The sequence below is a fragment of the Megalobrama amblycephala genome, linkage group LG4 (genome assembly GCF_018812025.1).
Source record: "Megalobrama amblycephala isolate DHTTF-2021 linkage group LG4, ASM1881202v1, whole genome shotgun sequence".
Taxonomy (NCBI): Eukaryota; Metazoa; Chordata; class Actinopteri; order Cypriniformes; family Xenocyprididae; genus Megalobrama; species Megalobrama amblycephala.
This window is the reverse complement of record NC_063047.1, coordinates 947,253-966,784: the sequence shown is the minus strand read 5'-3', so window position 1 is coordinate 966,784 and position 19,532 is coordinate 947,253. Positions and strand designations below refer to the sequence as shown.

Below are 19,532 nucleotides of genomic sequence, written 5' to 3'. Positions count from 1 at the left end.
GAGTGAGCATCTGAGTATCTAATACTCTGTGTAGAGTGAATGCAAACGTTTAGCTTATAATAAACAAATCCAGTGTACAGTATATGTGTTACGTTACAGAGGGGTCGGACACAGAGATATACAAGTAAGTAATCTTTATTTGAACCAGTGAGCATAGACAGCAGTGCAGAGATGAAGTGATGGTAATGATGTTGATGATAGAGATGAATAGAGATAGTTACAGTCCTTTCTGTTTTCAGATGAATGAGTCTTTGGAATCGCTGGAGCTGGGGATCGCTGGAGACAAAGGAGCACTCACACATGGACAAGGAACACACTGGGAGAACGGGATACACAGGAGACAGGTAAGTAGAGATCAGGAGTCCTTTGAGGTAAGCATCAACGTGAGTATCTGCGAACGAGACCGGACATGGAGTGCTGTGTGTGAGTGCTCTTTGTAGTGGTGCTGATGAGTGTGATAATGACATGCAGGTGGCGGTGATCAGTACTCCGGTGATTGAATGCACTGTGATTGGTGGATGTTGGAGCCTGACGTTTCTGTGACAATATGCATGCACCAGGCACCTTAAACTTATTTTTTTTCAGCTAGTTGTCAACACAACATTTCTAATTTTTATTTAGTTTAACTAGAAGTACTAAAACAACTAAAACTAATAGTTAATATCTACTGTACATAAATATTAAAAATAATTGTGACAAAACAAAATTACTAAACCTTTAACAAATTAAAATATACATTAAAAAACCTTAAACTTATTTTATTTCAGCTAGTTGTCATTTAGATTTTTTTAGTTTAACTTGAAGAACTAAAATAACTAAAAATGAAAAAAAAAAACTATAAATATTTTTTACAAATATTACTAAACCTTACTAAAGAAATATATATACAAACCTTAAACGTATTTTATTTTGCTAGTACTAAGTACTAGTACTAAAATAACTAAAGCTAAGAATGAATAAAAACTATATACATATTTTAAAAAATAAAATAAAAAGGAGTGACAAAACAGTAGTTTTGCCTCGCTGCCTCGCTTCTCAGAGTGGTTTGCCACATTAATCTGACGTTGCTAGCTTGTAATCTTTGAATCTAAATCGCCTCTGTTACAACGCGTTTGCATCTCGCTAGCTTGTTAACTTGTCATCAGTCTCGCGCGCTCCTTTTTCAACGCGTTCATCAAACAGCTGTGGTAACTCGGATCAGTCTACAAACATGGTGAGTCATGTCATCCACTCCCAGTGTTATCTCATGTTCAGTTTGTCACATGTTCAGCATAGCTCTCTCTGTCAGCGACGAGGGATTTACATGTCATAAATGTAGGGAAATAGTCAGGCTCACAGAGAGAATCTCAGAATTAGAGACATGCATCCAAACTTTAATCGAGGATAGTAAGAATGCAGGGGCTTCAGATACTGTTTTGGATGCAACTAGCTTAGTGAACTCTGTACATTGTTCTGTTCTGGCGGTAGAGCCCGCGCAGCAGGGCAATTGGGTAACGGTGAGGCGGCCTAGCTGCAGAAAACACCACTCTTCTATTCCAGTAAGAACATCAAACAGGTTCTCCCCACTCAGTGACGCACCCACTGAGAATCCTGTTGAAAGTGCCCTAGTTATTGCCGATTCTATTACACGGAACATGAAAATAGAGACACCAGCCACCATAGTCACATGTTTGCCGGGAGCCAGAGCACCTGACCAAATTTAAAAGTGCTAGCTAATGCTAATCATAAATACTCTAAGATTATTATTCCTGTCGGCACAAATGATGTTCGACTTCGCCAGTCGCAGATCACTAAAATTAACATTAAAGAGGTGTGTGAACTCGCAAGTACAATGTCAAGAGAAATTATTTGTTCTGGTCCTCTTCCTGTTCGGAGTGATGAGATAATTAGCAGATTATCATCACTCAATGGGTGGCTGTCTAAGTGGTGTCCGCAGAATAATATAGGTTTCATAGACAATTGGAAAAGGTTTTGGGCAGACCTGACCTGTTGAAAAGAGATGGTATTCATCTGTCCTGGGATGGTGCTGCTCTTCTCTCTAGTAATATGGCACATAGTCTTAGAGCTGAAACATGACAAACTGGGGCCCAGGACAGGAAGCAGACAGATTGGCTAAATCGACCGTCTGCTAGCTGCTGTTACGGTGTGCTGTGCTGGAGAGATGAGGCGTAGACGGATGTCCACAAACAAGGTATTTTAATGACACGAAGGAGAGTTAAACACAATACACACATAAACTAACATTCAGAACGGACAAGGAGTGAAGGGAGTGAGTCCATATATAAAGGGAGTGCTGACGAGGAAGTCCAGGTGAAAATGATCTGTGATGATGGGGAGATGACGAGGGAAGTGAGTGCAGGTGTGGAGACAAGAGGATCATGGGAAATGGAGTCCGGGGAACAAGGGATCTGTGACATTACCCCCTCCCGGTAGGCACGTCCTCGTGCCATGGATAGAACAACCGGGGGGTGGGCGCCCTGGAGACCTCATGCAGGTGCAGGGAGAGGAGCAGACAGGAACTGAGGTCTCCAGGGCGGATCCATGAACCATGGCGGGTCAGGAGCCGTGGGCAGCCATGGCGGGTCAGGAGCCGTGGGCGGCCATGGCGGGTCAGGAGCCTTGGGCGGCCATGGCGGGTCAGGAGCCTTGGGCGGCCATGGCGGGTCAGGAGCCTTGGGTGGCCATGGCGGGTCAGGAGCCTTGGGCGGCCATGGCGGGACAGGAGCCTTGGGCGGCCATGGCGGGACAGGAGCCGTAGGCAGCCATGGCGGATCAGGAGCCGAGGGCAGCCATGGCGGGACAGGAGCCGTGGGCAGCCATGGCGGGTCAGGAGCCGTGGGCAGCCATGGCGGGTCAGGAGCCTTGGGCAGCCATGGCGGGACAGGAGCCGTGGGCAGCCATGGCGGGTCAGGAGCCGAGGGCAGCCATGGTGGGACAGGAGCTGTGGGCAGCCATGGCGGGTCAGGAGGCTTGGGCAGCCATGGCGGGTCAGGAGTCGTGGGCAGCCATGGCGGGACAGGAGCCGTGGGCAGCCATGGCGGGTCAGGAGTCGTGGGCAGCCATGGCGGGTCAGGAGTCGTGGGCAGCCATGGCAGGTCAGGAGCCGTGGGCAGCCACGGTGCTCCTTGAGGCCCACCCACATGTGTGACACCCATATGGGGAGGTTAAGGAGGGTCTTCAGGAGTCTGAGGAATGGCGTGGGTTTGTGGGCAGGAGTGGGCTCTTGGCAGGTTAAGGCTGTAGATTCGGCGACGGAGACTGGAGATGCGGGCTCGGCGGCGGCGGCTGGAGCAGAGGGCTCGGTGGCGGCGGCTGGAGCAGCTTGAAGAGGGGTCCAGTCCATCCCCTCATACATTATCAAAATCCCCATGGGAACCGGAGAGGGTTCGCAGGAGACTAGAGAAACTGGCTCGCAGGAGACTGGAGAAACTGGCATCCACAAACAAGGTATTTTAATGACACGAAGGAGAGTTAAACACAATACACACATAAACTAACATTCAGAACGGACAAGGAGTGAAGGGAGTGAGTCCATATATAAAGGGAGTGCTGACGAGGAAGTCCAGGTGAAAATGATCTGTGATGATGGGGAGATGATGAGGGAAGTGAGTGCAGGTGTGGAGATAAGAGGATCATGGGAAATGGAGTCCGGGGAACAAGGGATCTGTGACAGCTGCCTCACGTTACAGAAGTCAGATAAATCCCAACACATAGAAACTCTTACACCTAGATATTATCCCATAGAGACTGTGTCTGTACCCTGAATTAGTAAAAACAAAAAACTTCCAAACCCATTTAAATGGTAAAAATTGAATTGATGTTCAACAAATAAAAAATGGAGACAATAATGATAAACAAATGATAAAGCTTGGGTTGTTAAATATTAGATCACTTTCTTCAAAAGCACTTATTGTAAATTATATAATCACTGACAATAATCTAGATGTGCTATGTTTGACAGAAACTTGGATAAAACCGAACGATTACATTACTTTAAATGAGTCTAGCCCTCAAAGTTATGATTATCGACACAATCCTCGACAGAAAGGCAAAAGGGAAGATGTTGCTGTAATTTATAGTAATATTTACAGTATCAGCCAGAAGTCTTTCAAATATAATTCCTTCGAAGTGATGGTGCTTTACATAACATTATGCAAGTTGACTTTTGTGCTGGCTACTGTATACAGGCCACCAGGACACCATACAGACTTTATCAAAGAATTTGCTGATTTTCTATCAGAATTAGTACTAAAAGTACCTATTAGTACCTAAGCGAGCTCTTAATGCATTATAGTCCTTCACGTTTATTGTGATCTCAGAATTCAGACCAGCTGATAATACCTAGAATATCAAAATCAACCGCAGGCGGTAGATCCTTCTCCTATTTGGCACCTAAACTCTGGAACAATCTTCCTAGCATTGTTTGGGAAGCAGACACACTCTGTCAGTTTCAATCTAGACTAAAAACGCATCTCTTTAACCTGGCATACACATAACACATTATCAATTTATATTTTCAAATCCGTTAAAGGATTGTTAGGCTGTGTAATGATGGGTCGGAAGACAGAGGATCCATTTGCAGTTTTATTAAGAACGTTAGTATTAAACAAGGGCAAGACAGTACCGTAATCGGGGACAGGCAATGGTCGGGGCTGGCAGCAGACAGGCATAAACAGGTCACAGGCAGAGTTCAAGACAGGCAGCTAACAATCACAAGGTCGATAAACAGGCAAGAGTCGAGGCAGGCGGCAAGGTTCAGCAGAGATAGACAGTCCAGATAATAACAGAAGTTCAGTCCACAAGAAACGCTCAGAAATGATCACTACAGCAAATCAAGACTTCACGACTGAGAGTGTGTGTGTGTCTTAAATAGTGTGAGTGTGATATGGTGCAGGTGCATGGGTGATCAGTCCCAGGAATGCGGGCCTATGGGAAATGGAGTCCAGATACGAACAGTCAATATTCAGGGGATGGCTCCCTCCGGTGGTCCGGAGGATGCGCCGGAGAAGCTGTATTCGTGACAGGCTGCATATATTAGGTCAGCCGGAACCGGGAACACTTCCTATAACACCAGATGTACTCGTTACATCAGAAGAAGAATGGCATCTACACTAATATTAGTTTTTCTGTTTATCCCGAGGTTTACCGTAGTCAACCGGATCCGGGCCGTATCCAGCTGAGACCAAGGACCGGCGCCCTGACATGACCACAACACAGCTCTGAAATATCAGCAGAGATCGAGTCAACTAGATCATCCATTGTGAAGACATCATCAACACGACAACCAGTGCCACAGTTCCTCAACAAACCATCCATACCGGTGTGATGAATCACAGTTGAGATCCTCAACTGGATGGAAATAAATACTCTGAATGTTGCGATCCTATCAGACTTATGATAGCAGCCTGAATCGTAACAAAGCACTGTTCGCCAGAGGAGAACTGCCCCCCCGACTAAGCCTGGTTTCTCCCAAGGTTTTTTTTTCTCTCCATTTTAACACCTATTTGCCACCTGATGTCACCTGTTGGAGTTTTGGTTCCTTGCCGCTGTCGCCTTTGGCTTGCTTAGTTGGGGACACTTGATATTTGATTTGACATTTGATATTCAACAGTATTCTTGACATTTATTCAACAGTGCTTTGATCTGCCTGCATTGACACTATTCTTTAAGAGCTGCTGTGCAGCCAAAATTATATACCAGTTATCAATGTAAAGCTGCTTTGACACAATCTGCATTGTAAAAAGCGCTATATAAATAAAAGTGACTTGACTAATTTAAGTTAAAATATATATATATTTTTTATTTTATTTCAGCTAGTTGTCAATGCAAGATTTCTAATTCTTATTTTTTAACCTAAAGTACTAAAATAACTCAAACGAAAAACAATTAAAACTATAGACAAAAAAAATTAAAAATTAAAACATTAACTAAAATTAAGTGGAAAACATAAAAATAACATCTAAATCAATTTAATTTAAAAAAAAAAACTATCATAGCCATATATCTATGATACTAAAATAACACTGATGTCAATTTAAACGTGATGCAATGAAGAAAATGAGCTGCTTTACAACAAAGCAAGTGTAACAAGGTTCTTACGGCTCATTGATGATCCTCATGACGTTCAGACCAGCGATGGTTCCTGCGTCTTTGGTGGCCTGGCGCTGGGCGTCGTTAAAATAAGCGGGCACAGTGACCACAGCATGTGTGACCTTTAAAAAAACAGAACTGAATTAGATGGAGTTTCACTGACAGCAGCTGTTGGCCTCAATGTTTTCTGTGTGTTGAAACCAAAACTTTACCTTGTGTCCCAGGTAAGCCTCTGCAGTTTCCTTCATTTTAGTCAGAACCATGGCAGTGATTTCCTCAGGGGCAAAAGTCTTCAATTGGCCTGATCCAATATCCAGCTGGATGTGAGGCTTGTTGTTTTTCTTAATAACCTGGAAGAGACAAAGTAGGTGTTTATTAACCATCGAAGACAAAGGAATGCAGAGCTCTGGCACAATACAGGTTCTCAGACAGGCGTACCTTAAAGGGAAAGTATTCAATGTCCTGCTGCACGGTGGAGTCGCCCCATGTGCGGCCGATCAACCGCTTGACATTAAAGACGGTGTTCTCAGGGTTGGAGGTCAGCTGGTTCTTCGCAGCGTCTCCGATGAGACGCTCTCCTTCAGTGGTGAAGGCCACATATGATGGAGTGATGCGGTTTCCCTGGTCATTGGCGATGATCTCAACACGACCGTTCTTGAACACTCCAACACTGATGAAAAAAAGAAAGCAGTATAAGTACACAGTAATAATGATTATTATGAAGTATAAGAGAGAAATTATCTAAAGCTGAGCATGAATGCATATATAAACCTGATTCCAAAAACACTCTACAAATTATGAATAAAAACAGAATGCAATGATGTGGAAGTTTAAAATTTCAATATTTTATTCAGAATACAACATAGATGACATATCAAATGTTTAAACTGAGAAAATGTATCATTTTAAGGGAAAAATAAGTTAATTTTAAATTTCATGGCATCAACACATCTCAAAAAAGTTGGGACAAGGCCATGTTTCTCACTGTGTGGCATCCCCTCTTCTTTTTATAACAGTCTGCAAACATCTGGGGACTGAGGAGACAAGTTGCTCAAGTTTAGGAATAGGAATGTTGTCCCATTCTTGTCTAATACAGGCTTCTAGTTGCTCAACTGTCTTAGGTCTTCTTTGTCGCATCTTCCTCTTTATGATGCACCAAATGTTTTCTATGGGTGAAAGATCTGGACTGCAGGCTGGCCATTTCAGTACCCGGATCCTTCTTCTACGCAGCCATGATGTTGTAATTGATGCAGTATGTGGTCTGGCATTGTCATGTTGGAAAATGCAAAGTCTTCCCTGAAAGAGACGACGTCTGGATGGGAGCATATGTTGTTCTAGAACTTGTATATACCTTTCAGCATTGATGGTGCCTTTCCAGATGTGTAAGCTGCCCATGCCACACGCACTCATGCAACCCCATACCATCAGAGATGCAGGCTTCTGAACTGAGCGCTGATAACATCTTGGGTTGTCCTTGTCCTCTTTAGTCTGGAAGACATGGCATCCCAGTTCATCTGACCACGGAACAGTTTTCCACTTTGCCACAGTCCATTTTAAATGAGCCTTGGCCCAGAGAAAATGCCTGCACTTCTGGATCATGTTTAGATATGGCTTCTTTTTTGACCTTTTTTGACCTATAGAGTTTTAGCCGGCAACGGCGAATGGCACGGTGGATTGTGTTTCCGACAATGTTTTCTGGAAGTATTCCTGAGCCCATGTTGTGATTTCCATTACAGTAGCATTCCTGTATGTGATGCAGTGCCGTCAAAGGACCCGAAGATCACGGGCATCCAGTTTGGTTTTCTGGCCTTGACCCTTATGCACAGAGATTGTTCCAGATTCTCTGAATCTTTGGATGATATTATGCACTGTAGATGATGATAACTTCAAACTCTTTGCAATTTTTCTCTGAGAAACTCCTTTCTGATATTGCTTCACTATTTTTCGCCGCAGCATTGGGGAATTGGTGATCCTCTGCCCATCTTGACTTCTGAGAGACACTGCCACTCTGAGAGGCTCTTTTTATACCCAATCATGTTGCCAATTGACCTAATAAGTTGCAAATTGGTCCTCCAGCTGTTCCTTATATGTACGTTTAACTTTTCCGGCCTCTTATTGCTACCTGTCCCTATTTTTTGGAATGTGTAGCTCTCATGAAATCCAAAATGAGCCAATATTTGGCATGACATTTCAAAATGTCTTACTTTCAACATTTGATATGTTATCTATATTCTATTGTGAATAAAATATGAGTTTATGAGATTTGTAAATTATTGCATTCCTTTTTTATCCACAATTTGTACAGTGTCCCAACTTTTTTGGAATCGGGTTTGTAGGTATATATGGCCAAAAGTATTGGGACACCCCTCCAAAAAGTGGAGACGTGTTCTCTGGAGTGACCAATCACGCTTCTCTGTCTGGTATTTGCTTGACTGCACTGTGCCAAGTGTAAAGTATGGTGTGGGGTTGTTTTTCAGGGGTTGGGTTTGGTTCCAGTGAAAGGAACTCTTAATGCTTCAGCATACCCAGTGGTGCAGTCTACGTGATACGCAGGTATACGCGTATACCCACTAGGAATATTCAAGGATTTCCGTATACCCACTTAAAAAGCATGAGGATATGTAACCATCTAATAAATCACAAAATATGATTTGTGGTTTGTTGCTTTTGACATGAAACAAAGTCTCATATTTCTCAAAGTATCAAGTTTCATATTTTGCCCATTTTACTTCGAAAAAAACAAAACCACACCGTTTTGGCGCTCTTTAATGTGTAACTGTCACGGCACGAAGAAAGACAGAAGGTAGATCCAATAGCAGCAAATATTTAATAAGGGCAATTCCAAAAACGTAGTCCAAGATACAGGCAGGGTCAGAATCCATAAACAACAGTCCAAACATAAAACAAGAAACAGGAAACACGAAAACCGGAGAACCAAACAGGAGGGTGACAATCAACAATGAACCACCAGAACAGACAGAAACAACTCAGATTAAATACACAGACACTAATGACAAAATATACAACAGCTGGGTGCAATGATGAATAGTGATTAGTCCGGGGAGTGTGTTATGGGAAATGTAGTCCATGAAATGGGTGAAACCGAGAGTCCGGGAAGGAGTGCCCTCTAGTGGCTGAAGGCCACTCTCACAGGTGATCGTGACATTACCCCCCCTTAAAGGAGCGGCTACCAGACGCTCCATCCGGAAAAAAAAAAAAAAAAAAAAAAAAAAACACAAACACAAAAAACTCAGGAGGGAGGTGGACAGGAGGAGGATCAGGGGGAGGGACGGCGGGCCAGATCCAGGGTGCCCCACTGAAAGCCAGGGCGGTGCTGGAGGAACTGACCAGGCGGGCACTGGCAGGTTTGGGGTCCCGGCTGATTGCCCGGGCGGCGCTGGAGGATTTGACCAGGCGGGCACCGGCAGGTTTGGGGTCCCGGCTGATTGCCAGGGCGGCGCTGGAGGATTTGACCAGGCTGGTACCGGCAGGTTTGGGGTCCCGGCTGATTGCCAGGGCGGCGCTGGAGGATTTGACCAGGCGGGCACTGGCAGGTTTGGGGTCCCGGCTGATTGCCAGGGTGGTGCTGGAGAAACTGACCAGGCAGATTTCAATGGTTCAGGTGGCCTGGGCAGAAGTAGCAGGGCAGAAGGCTTGGGCGGTGGTGGCAGAGCAGAAGGCTTGGACGACGGTGGCAGGACTGGCGGCCTGGGAGGCGGCAGGGCTGGCGGCCTGGGCGGCGCCGGCAGGGCAAGGCGCTTCGTTGGCGCCGGCAGGGCAAGGCGCTTCGTTGGCGCCGGCAGGGCAAGGCGCTTCGTTGGCGCCGGCAGGGCAAGGCGCTTCGTTGGCGCCGGCAGGGCAAGGCGCTTCGTTGGCGCCAACCCGGCAGGGCAAGGCGCTTCGGTGGCGCCGGCAGGGCAGGGCGCTTCGGTGGCGCCGGCAGGGCAGGGTGCTTCGGTGGCGCCGGCAGGGCAGGGCGCTTCGGTGAAGCATGAACAGTCTCTATAGTCGAAGGACCTTGAAGGACGGAGGAAGCCCTCTTCCTCCTTCTCCTCCGCTTACGAGGGTGAGACGGTGGCTCACCCAAAATGGACTCACCGGCTGGAGCGGGCTCTGGAGTGGACACACTGGCTGGAGCGGGCTCTGGAGTGGACTCCCTGGCTGGAGCGGACTCCCCGGCTGGATCGGACTCCCCGGCAGGCTCTGGAGCGGACTCACTGGCGGGCTCTGGAGCGGACTCACTGGCTGGAGCGGGCTCTGGAGCGGACTCACTGGCTGGAGCGGGCTCTGGAGCGGACTCACTGGCTGGAGCGGGCTCTGGAGCGGACTCACTGGCTGGAGCGGGCTCTGGAGCGGACTCCCTGGCTGGAGCGGGCTCTGGAGCGGGCTCCCTGGCTGGAGCGGACTCTGGAGTGGACTCACTGGCTGGAGCGGGCTCTGGAGTGGACTCACTGGCTGGAGCGGGCTCTGGAGCGGACTCCCCGGCTGGAGCGGACTCCCCGGCTGGAGCGGACTCCCTGGCAGGCTCTGGAGCGGACTCACTGGCTGGAGCGGGCTCTGGAGCGGACTCACTGGCTGGAGCGGGCTCTGGAGTGGACTCACTGGTTGGAGCGGGTTCTGGAGTGGACTCACTGGCTGGAGCGGGTTCTGGAGCGGACTCACTGGCTGGAGCGGGCTCTGGAGCGGACTCACTGGCTGGAGCGGGCTCTGGAGCAGACTCACTGGCTGGAGCCTTCCTCCTCCTCTTCCCATTCCTCCGTGTGGGAAACGGAGATTCAGCGTCCACCTCCTTAGTGGCCTCAGGAACTGATTCACGGGCTGGAGTGCATTCTGGCTGAGCATATGTTGCCCACTGGGCTCTATGAGAGAGATAACTAACAAAGCCCCAGAAGTCCAAGATTTGAAGCCCCTTCATCTCCCATTGGGGCAACGGGTCATCCAGACCTGCATTGAAAATGTCCTTGAGTGCCTCATTATATTCTAGTGCCACTGCCGCCGTCCAAAACCTCTGAGAGAAGCACCGTACTTTTTCTCCTTCCTGGCGTAGAGCCATCACTGCCCCAAGCAATGTCACACGCTCCCCACAGGTGGCTGGCTGAAGAATCCTCATGCTGCTGGATCTGTGTTGGTGGTTCATTCTGTCACGGCACGAAGAAAGACAGAAGGTAGATACAGGCAGGGGTCAGAATCCATAAACAACAGTCCAAACATAAAACAAGAAACACGAAACACGAAAACCGGAGAACCAAACAGGAGGGTGACAATCAACAATGAACCACCAGAACAGACAGAAACAACTCAGATTAAATACACAGACACTAATGACAAAATATACAACAGCTGGGTGCAATGATGAATAGTGATTAGTCCGGGGAGTGTGTTATGGGAAATGTAGTCCATGAAATGGGTGAAACCGAGAGTCCGGGAAGGAGTGCCCTCTAGTGGCTGAAGGCCACTCTCACAGGTGATCGTGACAGTAACTTAGTGACAGATCGCTGTATCAGTTCAAGAGAAGCGGCAGCCTGACGCACACATGAACTGATCCTCTCCTCTGCTTTAATACCAGTTACAGTGCGAAATAAACATGAAGGAACAACTCAACGTATGATAAAAGATACAGTTCAACTTAACAAAATCCAACTTAAAAGACGTTAATAACAGCTTGTAAACAATGTCACGTAACGTCACACAAAAATATTCAGCATGACCATAAACTCATTAGTCAGCTAGAAAAGTATTTAGCCTAATATATGCACCATATTACCTATTAATTCTAATTTTTTAATGTTCTTCAATAGCCTATATTATGCATGTTTGAATAAATCCATCAAGTTGACAGCCATCATTTAAATTTATATTTCAAAACATGAACTGGAGTAAAAATAAATGTAAAGTTATTAGGCCTATTATAACTTTATTAATATAAACAATTCCTTAAGTGTAATTTAAGTTTGTAAACAAATCAGTTCATTTTAACCTTAATTAATGTAGTACCAACTTATTCCCATTATACAGCATTAGATTTTTTTCTTGAGAAAATTTGCCATGTACTGTAGCCTACCTGATATACAGTATATCCAAAATAACTGATACTGAATCGAATCGATATTCTTAATAAAGCTTGCAAATGGATCTCTGCCTCGGTCCCGCTACGTTACAGAAGACTTCGCCGCCACCACGATCCAGCAGCTTTCCTGGAGGACATTTGTGCGGTATGGACATTGATCAGTTGTTGTTATGGAGTACGCAGGGCACACGATTACTGGAGGATTACATCACAGAATACCTAAACCTAGCTTATTATTCGGATCTGCCTGATTGCGCACTCATTGACTTTTTCTGTGATGGAGTTAACCAGCCACTCAAAGAACTATTAATTCGCAATGGACCCCGTTCCACCCTCAGTCACTTTTTGGATTATGCTTTGTTGACTGTTGGCTCTCCGTTTACTGTGGGTGTCGCGGAGGAATACGTTTCCTCGGCTGGTTGTGTAATGGCCGCCGCGCCAAATGACACTCACAAAATGGCGGTCACCTCAATAACAACACCAAGTCAGGTCAGCACTGCTTACCTTGAACCAAGTCATGTCTCCGCTGATCGCCCAGAGCCACGTCACGCCTTCGCTGATCACCCAGAGCATCGTCACGCCTTCGCTGATCGCCCAGAGCAACGTCACGTCTCTGGATCAGTCAGAGAGCGGCTAGGTTTGCGTTCCAGTGTGGCTGATCCACTGCTGATTTCTGCACGAGTGGCTGGTATTCTCAAGCATCCACCAGTCGCCTCACTCTCAAGTCAGCCGGCCGCTTCGCTCTCCAGCCAGCCGGCACTACGCTCTCAAGTCAGCCGGCCGCTTCGCTCTCCAGCCAGCTGGCCGCTACGCTCTCAAGTCAGCCGGACGCTTCGCACGTGAGCTCGCTGATTGCTACGTACTCAAAGTCCCCGGTTGCAACGCTCTCAAATTCCCCGTTTGCAATGCTCTCAAATTCTTCGGTTGCTACACACTCAAAGTCGCCGATGGCGACGCACTCAAATGCACCGGTTGCAACGCACTCAAGCACCCTGGACGCGATGGACAAGATGGCTGCTTTGCCAGTGCCTACGGGCAAGATGGCCGCCCCCTCGGTGCTCACGGAGGTAGGGGGCATTCCTGCCATTGAGTCCGCTCCTGAACCCGCTCCAACCGGTGAGTCATCGCCTCACCCTCGGAAGAGGAGGAGGAGGAGGAAGAAGAAGGCGTCTTCCGTTCTTCAAGGCTCAGAAGCCTTTCAAGAGCCTGCTGTGGGTCCGGAAACCACTCCAGAGGTCTCTCCTACTCCACCCAAGCTTCCAGCCCTGCCAGCACCACCCAAGCTTCCTGCCCTGCCAGCGCCGCTCAAGCTCCTTGCGCTGCCAGCGCCACCCAAGCTTCCAGCCCTGCCAGCGCCACCCAAGCTTCCAGCCCTGCCAGCGCCATCCACGCTTCCAGCCCTGCCAGCGCCGCTCAAACTCCTTGCGCTGCCAGCGCCACTCAGGCGTCTTGCCCTGCCGGCTTCACCCACACGCCTGGCCCTGCCGGCGCCACCCGAACTCCTTGCCCACGAACCTGCGACGGGCCCCGCTGAAATCCCCAAGAACTTTTTGGAGGGGCAGTGTACCTGAGGGTGGGGAGCTTGTGGGTGGGGACCCTGCTCAACCATGGCCGTTAAGGGCCTCTGAAATGTTATGGCCATCTCTGAACTGCGAATTATTATGGCCTTTAATGGACTCTGACCCGCTGGGGTCACCTATAGACTCTGTTCTGCCGTGGCTGCCTGAGCCACCTGTCCTGCCTTGGCTGCCTGAGCCACCTGACCTGCGTGGTTGCCCAAGCCACCTGACCTGCCGTGGCTGCCCGAGCCGCCTGACCTGCCATGGCTGCCCAAGCCGCCTGACCTGCCGTGGCTGCCCGAGCCACCTGACCTGCCGTGGCTGCCAGAGCCGCCTGACCTGCCGTGGCTTCCTGACCCGCCGTGGCTGCCGAGGCTCCTGACCTGCCGTGGCTGCCCGAGCCGCCTGACCCGCCGTGGCCGCTCGAGCCGCCTGACCCGCCGTGGCCGCCCGAGCCGCCTGACCCGCCGTGGCCGCCCGAGGCTCCTGACCCGCCGTGGCCGCCCGAGCTCCTGACCCGCCGTGGCCGCCCGAGGCTCCTGACCCACCGTGGCCGCCGAGGCTCCTGACCCGCCGTGGCTGCCCGTGGCACCTGACCCACCGTGGCTGCTTGAGTTCCTGGACCTGCCCTGGAGACCTCCATACCCGCCTGCACATCCAGTATCTCCTGCCTGTAGGTCTCCAGGGCACCCACCCCCCTCCCCAGTTGTGCCATCTACGGCGCGAGGACGCGCCTTCCAGGAGGGGGACATTCTGTCACGAATCCTGTCAGTTCCGGACTACATTTCCCATCATCCCCCCTGTCAATCACATGCACTCACTCCACCTATCACCTGTTGCCACATCCATCCTAGCACAACACACTGATCACCACACCCAGCTGCAGCTCATTATCAGGACTATAAAGGACTCACACTCACACCACCAGTTGGCGAAGTCTTGATTACCCTGGTATCATTTCTGAGCGTTTATATTCCTGTCTGCCTGTCTGTTGCCGTTACTGTCTGTTCCCTGTTATTGACCCGTTGCTGCCTGTCCTGACCCCTGCCTTGTCTAACGTCCTGTGAATGATATCTGCCTGTCCTGACCATTGCCTGTTCCCTGATTACGACTCTGCCTGTTCCTTGCTGTTCCTGTCTGATCCTGATTGACCCTGCCTGTACGACTACGATATTCTTAATAAAGCTTGCAAATGGATCTCTGCCTCAGTCCCGCTACGTTACAGCTAGGTAGTTTTAGTTAACTCAACTATTGCTTAAAAATGACTATATATATGGCTGGCTTATAATTTACCCATAGGTTGGAAATTGAAAATCGGGCACATAAGTACTAGAGGCAACAATAATAATCAAAAGGTGAACATTTATTAATAAACAATTGTATGCATGTTTATTGCTTAACTATTATATTTAATATTAATAAATGTTCTTTTCCAACATATTTTTGGTTCATTTTAAGCAAGCAATACAGCCAATTTTATATAATAGTTGAGTTAAAGCTGCTGTCCGCAATTTTTCCTCTTTGTCGCCATCTCTGTTTGAAACATGCGGTCATATGCGGAACAGTTATCTGTACGTGCGTTGTGCTTCGGCAGAGCTCGTCAGCGCGGATGAATCTAATGCTTGCTGTCAGTCACCGCACTGGTGTCGATACTGTACTTCAGAATCACAGATTCTCTGTCTTGAAAGTATGACCAATATAAGATTTTCGCTGGAAAATATCAGCTGAACAAGTAAGTAACATGTCTGGCACTTTTGTTTTGTCCAACTGAGGAAAAAAACATTAGGCCTACAATAAATCGTGCTGCCAATGATGATTAAACTACCCAACAGTTTGGGCAAACATTTAACCCAATCGCTGGGTTAAAACAACCCAATTGTTGGGTTTGTCCATTTTCAACCCATTTGGGTTGTTTTTAAACCAAACATTTTTAGAGTGTAATAATAGTTGCAACTTGCACTCTTAAATGTGCATTGAAACTTGCCAGCTGATAAAACTTGTGCTGCAGGGACCATATTCATATAATATCTAAGGCTAAATGTACATCTTAACTGGCTGAGTTAGATGGTGATTGACACTAAACAGTAGAAAATCAGTCCAGAGTCTCTTCAGCTGTAAATGTCATTGGCTGTTAAAGTCTTTTGTTGATTATAATAAATTGGCATGTACATAACACACACATAAGCCGTCTTTCAGAATGCTCTCATATAGCCTAGATCAGATGCATACTGTATGCATTAATGAGTGTGGTGGTGCTGATGGGGTGTTGCACTGGGACGGGTAAGTATGAGGCCGGGAGGGAAAAATCACAGTATACTCACTACAAAAAACTAGACTACACCACTGAGCATACCTATATATATATATATATATATATATATATATATATATATATATATATATGTAACGAGATAAATATTATAGTTGCAGGTTCTTTAATCCTACTGTTATGTGATCGCACTTCCTATTGGCTGTGCTGGTGGCGCTATAGCCCACTGAGTTTGAATGATCTGCAGCAGAGCAGAACATAAACAAGTCATTCTTCCTTCCAGTGAAATGGGGTTTAACTTTTAAATACTTATATCTGTGGATAAAGTGTTCCATAGATCAGGTTGCTTATCAAAAATTCTAGATTCTTATCATTTACAAACACTCCAACTTTAATTGAGATCACATTCTAAGGATGGAATGATATATCTTTAGGTTGTATCCAACTTTGAAATGAAAGGCAGAATTCATGTACAAATTCACACTGAAAAAAAAAAATGAACTAACGTTTGAATATTTTTTTCACAAAATCCCAAAAAATTGGTTTCCCAATTAAATCTTTAAGGTAAAAAGCAATTGAATGGGTAAGAGCTAGAAAGAACTACTGTGGGTGAGTCGTTTCTGTGACAGCTCCACCTTAAAAGATAATATGATGAGTTTCATATTGAATGTTAGACAATGTATGAAGGAATTGCACACAGTGAACACTAATTGATTTTTAGCATGTGTTTTCTGTAAATATTTCTGGGTATTTTGATTATCATGCATTCTATGACCTTACATGTGTGCCATTTTCCCATGTGCTTTCTAACAAAGTGAAATATGTTTCGAATAGATGGAGCTGTATCACAACTACATGACTTGTTACATGTCTTTTACTGCTCTGTGTGCAGGTAATTGATTTGTCAAATAGCTTTAAAGAATTTACTGTGTTGTTTGGCAAATGTTTATTGCAAACTGTGTTTTGTTTGCCTGGAAAATCCAGCCTCACCACTGTACCAGCGGATGGTCGGCCATTGAATCAGTTCGATTTCTAGGGCAGAGCAAATCCGAGCAAACAGGAAGCGGAGTAAACCAATCAGAGAAGGGCAGATATGACATTAGCAAAGCGACAAGAGAGTCAACAGCGAAAAGTAAATAATTAATGTGTTTTTGGTAATTTAAAACTGAATTCACGGCTGAATAGAACAAACTCTCGGGTCTCCCGTGCGCAGTCTTTGTTGATATTGAAGGGACTTTCGCCGCACTAGAGTGACGCTATTTGCGTCACTGAAATAAACGAATCTGATTGCACGGTACGGTTTGGAGTTGACTCGAATTGCGACGGAGGGCAGACTGACCAGACTGATATATCTTGTAGATATACACTCACCTAAAGGATTATTAGGAACACCTGTTCAATTTCTCATTAATGCAATTATCTAATCAACCAATCACATGGCAGTTGCTTCAATGCATTTAGGGGTGTGGTCCTGGTCAAGACAATCTCCTGAACTCCAAACTGAATGTCAGAATGGGAAAGAAAGGTGATTTAAGCAATTTTGAGCGTGGCATGGTTGTTGGTGCCAGACAGGCTGGTCTGAGTATTTCACAATCTGCTCAGTTACTGGGATTTTCACGCACAACCATTTCTAGGGTTTACAAAGAATGGTGTGAAAAGGGAAAAACATCCAGTATGCAGCAGTCCTGTGGGCGAAAATGCCTTTTTGATGCTAGAGGTCAGAGGAGAATGTGCCGACTGATTCAAGCTGATAGAAGAGCAACTTTGACTGAAATAACCACTCTTTACAACCGAGGTATGCAGCAAAGCATTTGTGAAGCCACAACATGCACAACCTTGAGGCGGATGGGCTACAACAGCAGAAGACCCCACCGGGTACCACTCATCTCCACTACAAATAGGAAAAAGAGGCTACAATTTGCACGAGCTCACCAAAATTGGACAGTTGAAGACTGGAAAAATGTTGCCTGGTCTGATGAGTCTCGATTTCTGTTGAGACATTCAGATGGTAGAGTCAGAATTTGGTGTAAACAGAATGAGAAGATGGATCCATCATGCCTTGTTACCACTGTGCAGGCTGCTGGTGGTGGTGTAATGGTGTGGGGCATGATTTTTTGGCATACTTTAGGCCTCTTAGTACCAATTGGGCATCGTTTAAATGCCACACCCTACCTGAGCATTGTTTCTGACCACGTCCATCCCTTTATGACCACCATGTACCCATCCTCTGATGGCTACTTCCAGCAGGATAATGCACCATGTCACAAAGCTCGAATCATTTCAAATTGGTTTCTTGAACATGACAATGAGTTCACTGTACTAAAATGGCCCCCACAGTCACCAGATCTCAACCCAATAGAGCATCTTTGGGATGTGGTGGAACGGGAGCTTCGTGCCCTGGATGTGCATCCCACAAATCTCCATCAACTGCAAGATGCTATCCTATCAATATGGGCCAACATTTCTAAAGAATGCTTTCAGCACCTTGTTGAATCAATGCCACATAGAATTAAGGCAGTTCTGAAGGCGAAAGGGGGTCAAACACAGTATTAGTATGGTGTTCCTAATAATCCTTTAGGTGAGTGTATATCAGTCTGGCCTTGCCAGGCAAGTGTTTTGTAGCGCACTTAATTCGTTCTTTTACTAAAGGTTCGTTATTTCCATTTATTTCATACTACATTTAATATAAAGTGGATGATTTAAGCTGTGTAATCGGTCTATAATTCTTAATTGATGTTGAAAAAGCATTATATGATCACAAAACTTTAAATTTAAGAAGAGAAAAAGAAAGAAAAGCCATAGTATTGTTTAAAAAAAAAAGTCTGTATAACTTTCCTGGAGAAATTATTACAGATTTGTTTAATTTTAGTTTGTTGCTTTAAGTAAAACATAATGTCAATAAATGGTGTTTATTGTTATATTGAGAGCAGCAGAGCTAGAGAGAACTGCTGTGGATGGAGCTGTATCGCAATTAATACTTTTTTTCTTATCTTGGAAATCAATTTTAATGACCCTGTTATGAACTCAAACTCATTCTCACCAGCAGTAGGTTGTCCCGAGGTCTATTCCAATCACTGTCCCAACTTTTTTCTTCTTGTCTTCTTTAGCAAACACACTGCTGGCCACCAGCAAAAACAGGCAAAGGAACTGCATTTTGGCGTAGATCTTGTCAAATCTTCACAGATATCTGTAAAGAATACATTAAAAATGAATGTCAAAGGTTATGGCAGGTACATAATACAGTAAAAGGGGGGTAAAACCCACTAGTGAGGAATTTTGACTGGTCCTCACTAGTTTAAATGGCTTATGAATCAGCCAAAATATGTTTTTATTTAAATCTAGTGATAGTTACATGTTTCTGTGATGGGTAGGTTTAGGAGTAGGGGTTGGGTTAGGTGATAGAAAATATCATTCCATTGATTTAAAAAATCAATGGAAGTGTATGCAATGTCCTCACTAAGACAGCAATACAAACCTGTGTGTGTGTGTGTGTGTGTGTGTGTGTGTGTGTGTGTGTGTGTTTACCCATTTTTTGATGAACTTATAG

At 46.1% G+C, this 19,532-nt stretch overlaps 1 protein-coding gene across 1 annotated transcript in view; it reads right to left on the bottom strand.

Annotated features, from left to right (window-relative positions):
* Positions 1–19,165, bottom strand: part of LOC125266229 (endoplasmic reticulum chaperone BiP-like) — a 36,301-nt gene extending 17,136 nt beyond the window's left edge. The window contains exons 1-4 of the mRNA XM_048186702.1: positions 19,026–19,165; positions 6,529–6,760; positions 6,303–6,440; positions 6,100–6,212 (exon numbers count right to left, since the gene is read on the bottom strand). Of these exons, the coding sequence (XP_048042659.1) occupies positions 6,100–6,212; positions 6,303–6,440; positions 6,529–6,760; positions 19,026–19,138 (596 nt within the window). The 5' untranslated portion in view covers positions 19,139–19,165. The remainder of the gene's footprint in view (positions 1–6,099; positions 6,213–6,302; positions 6,441–6,528; positions 6,761–19,025) is intronic.
* Between the last annotated feature and the right edge of the window lie 367 nt (positions 19,166–19,532).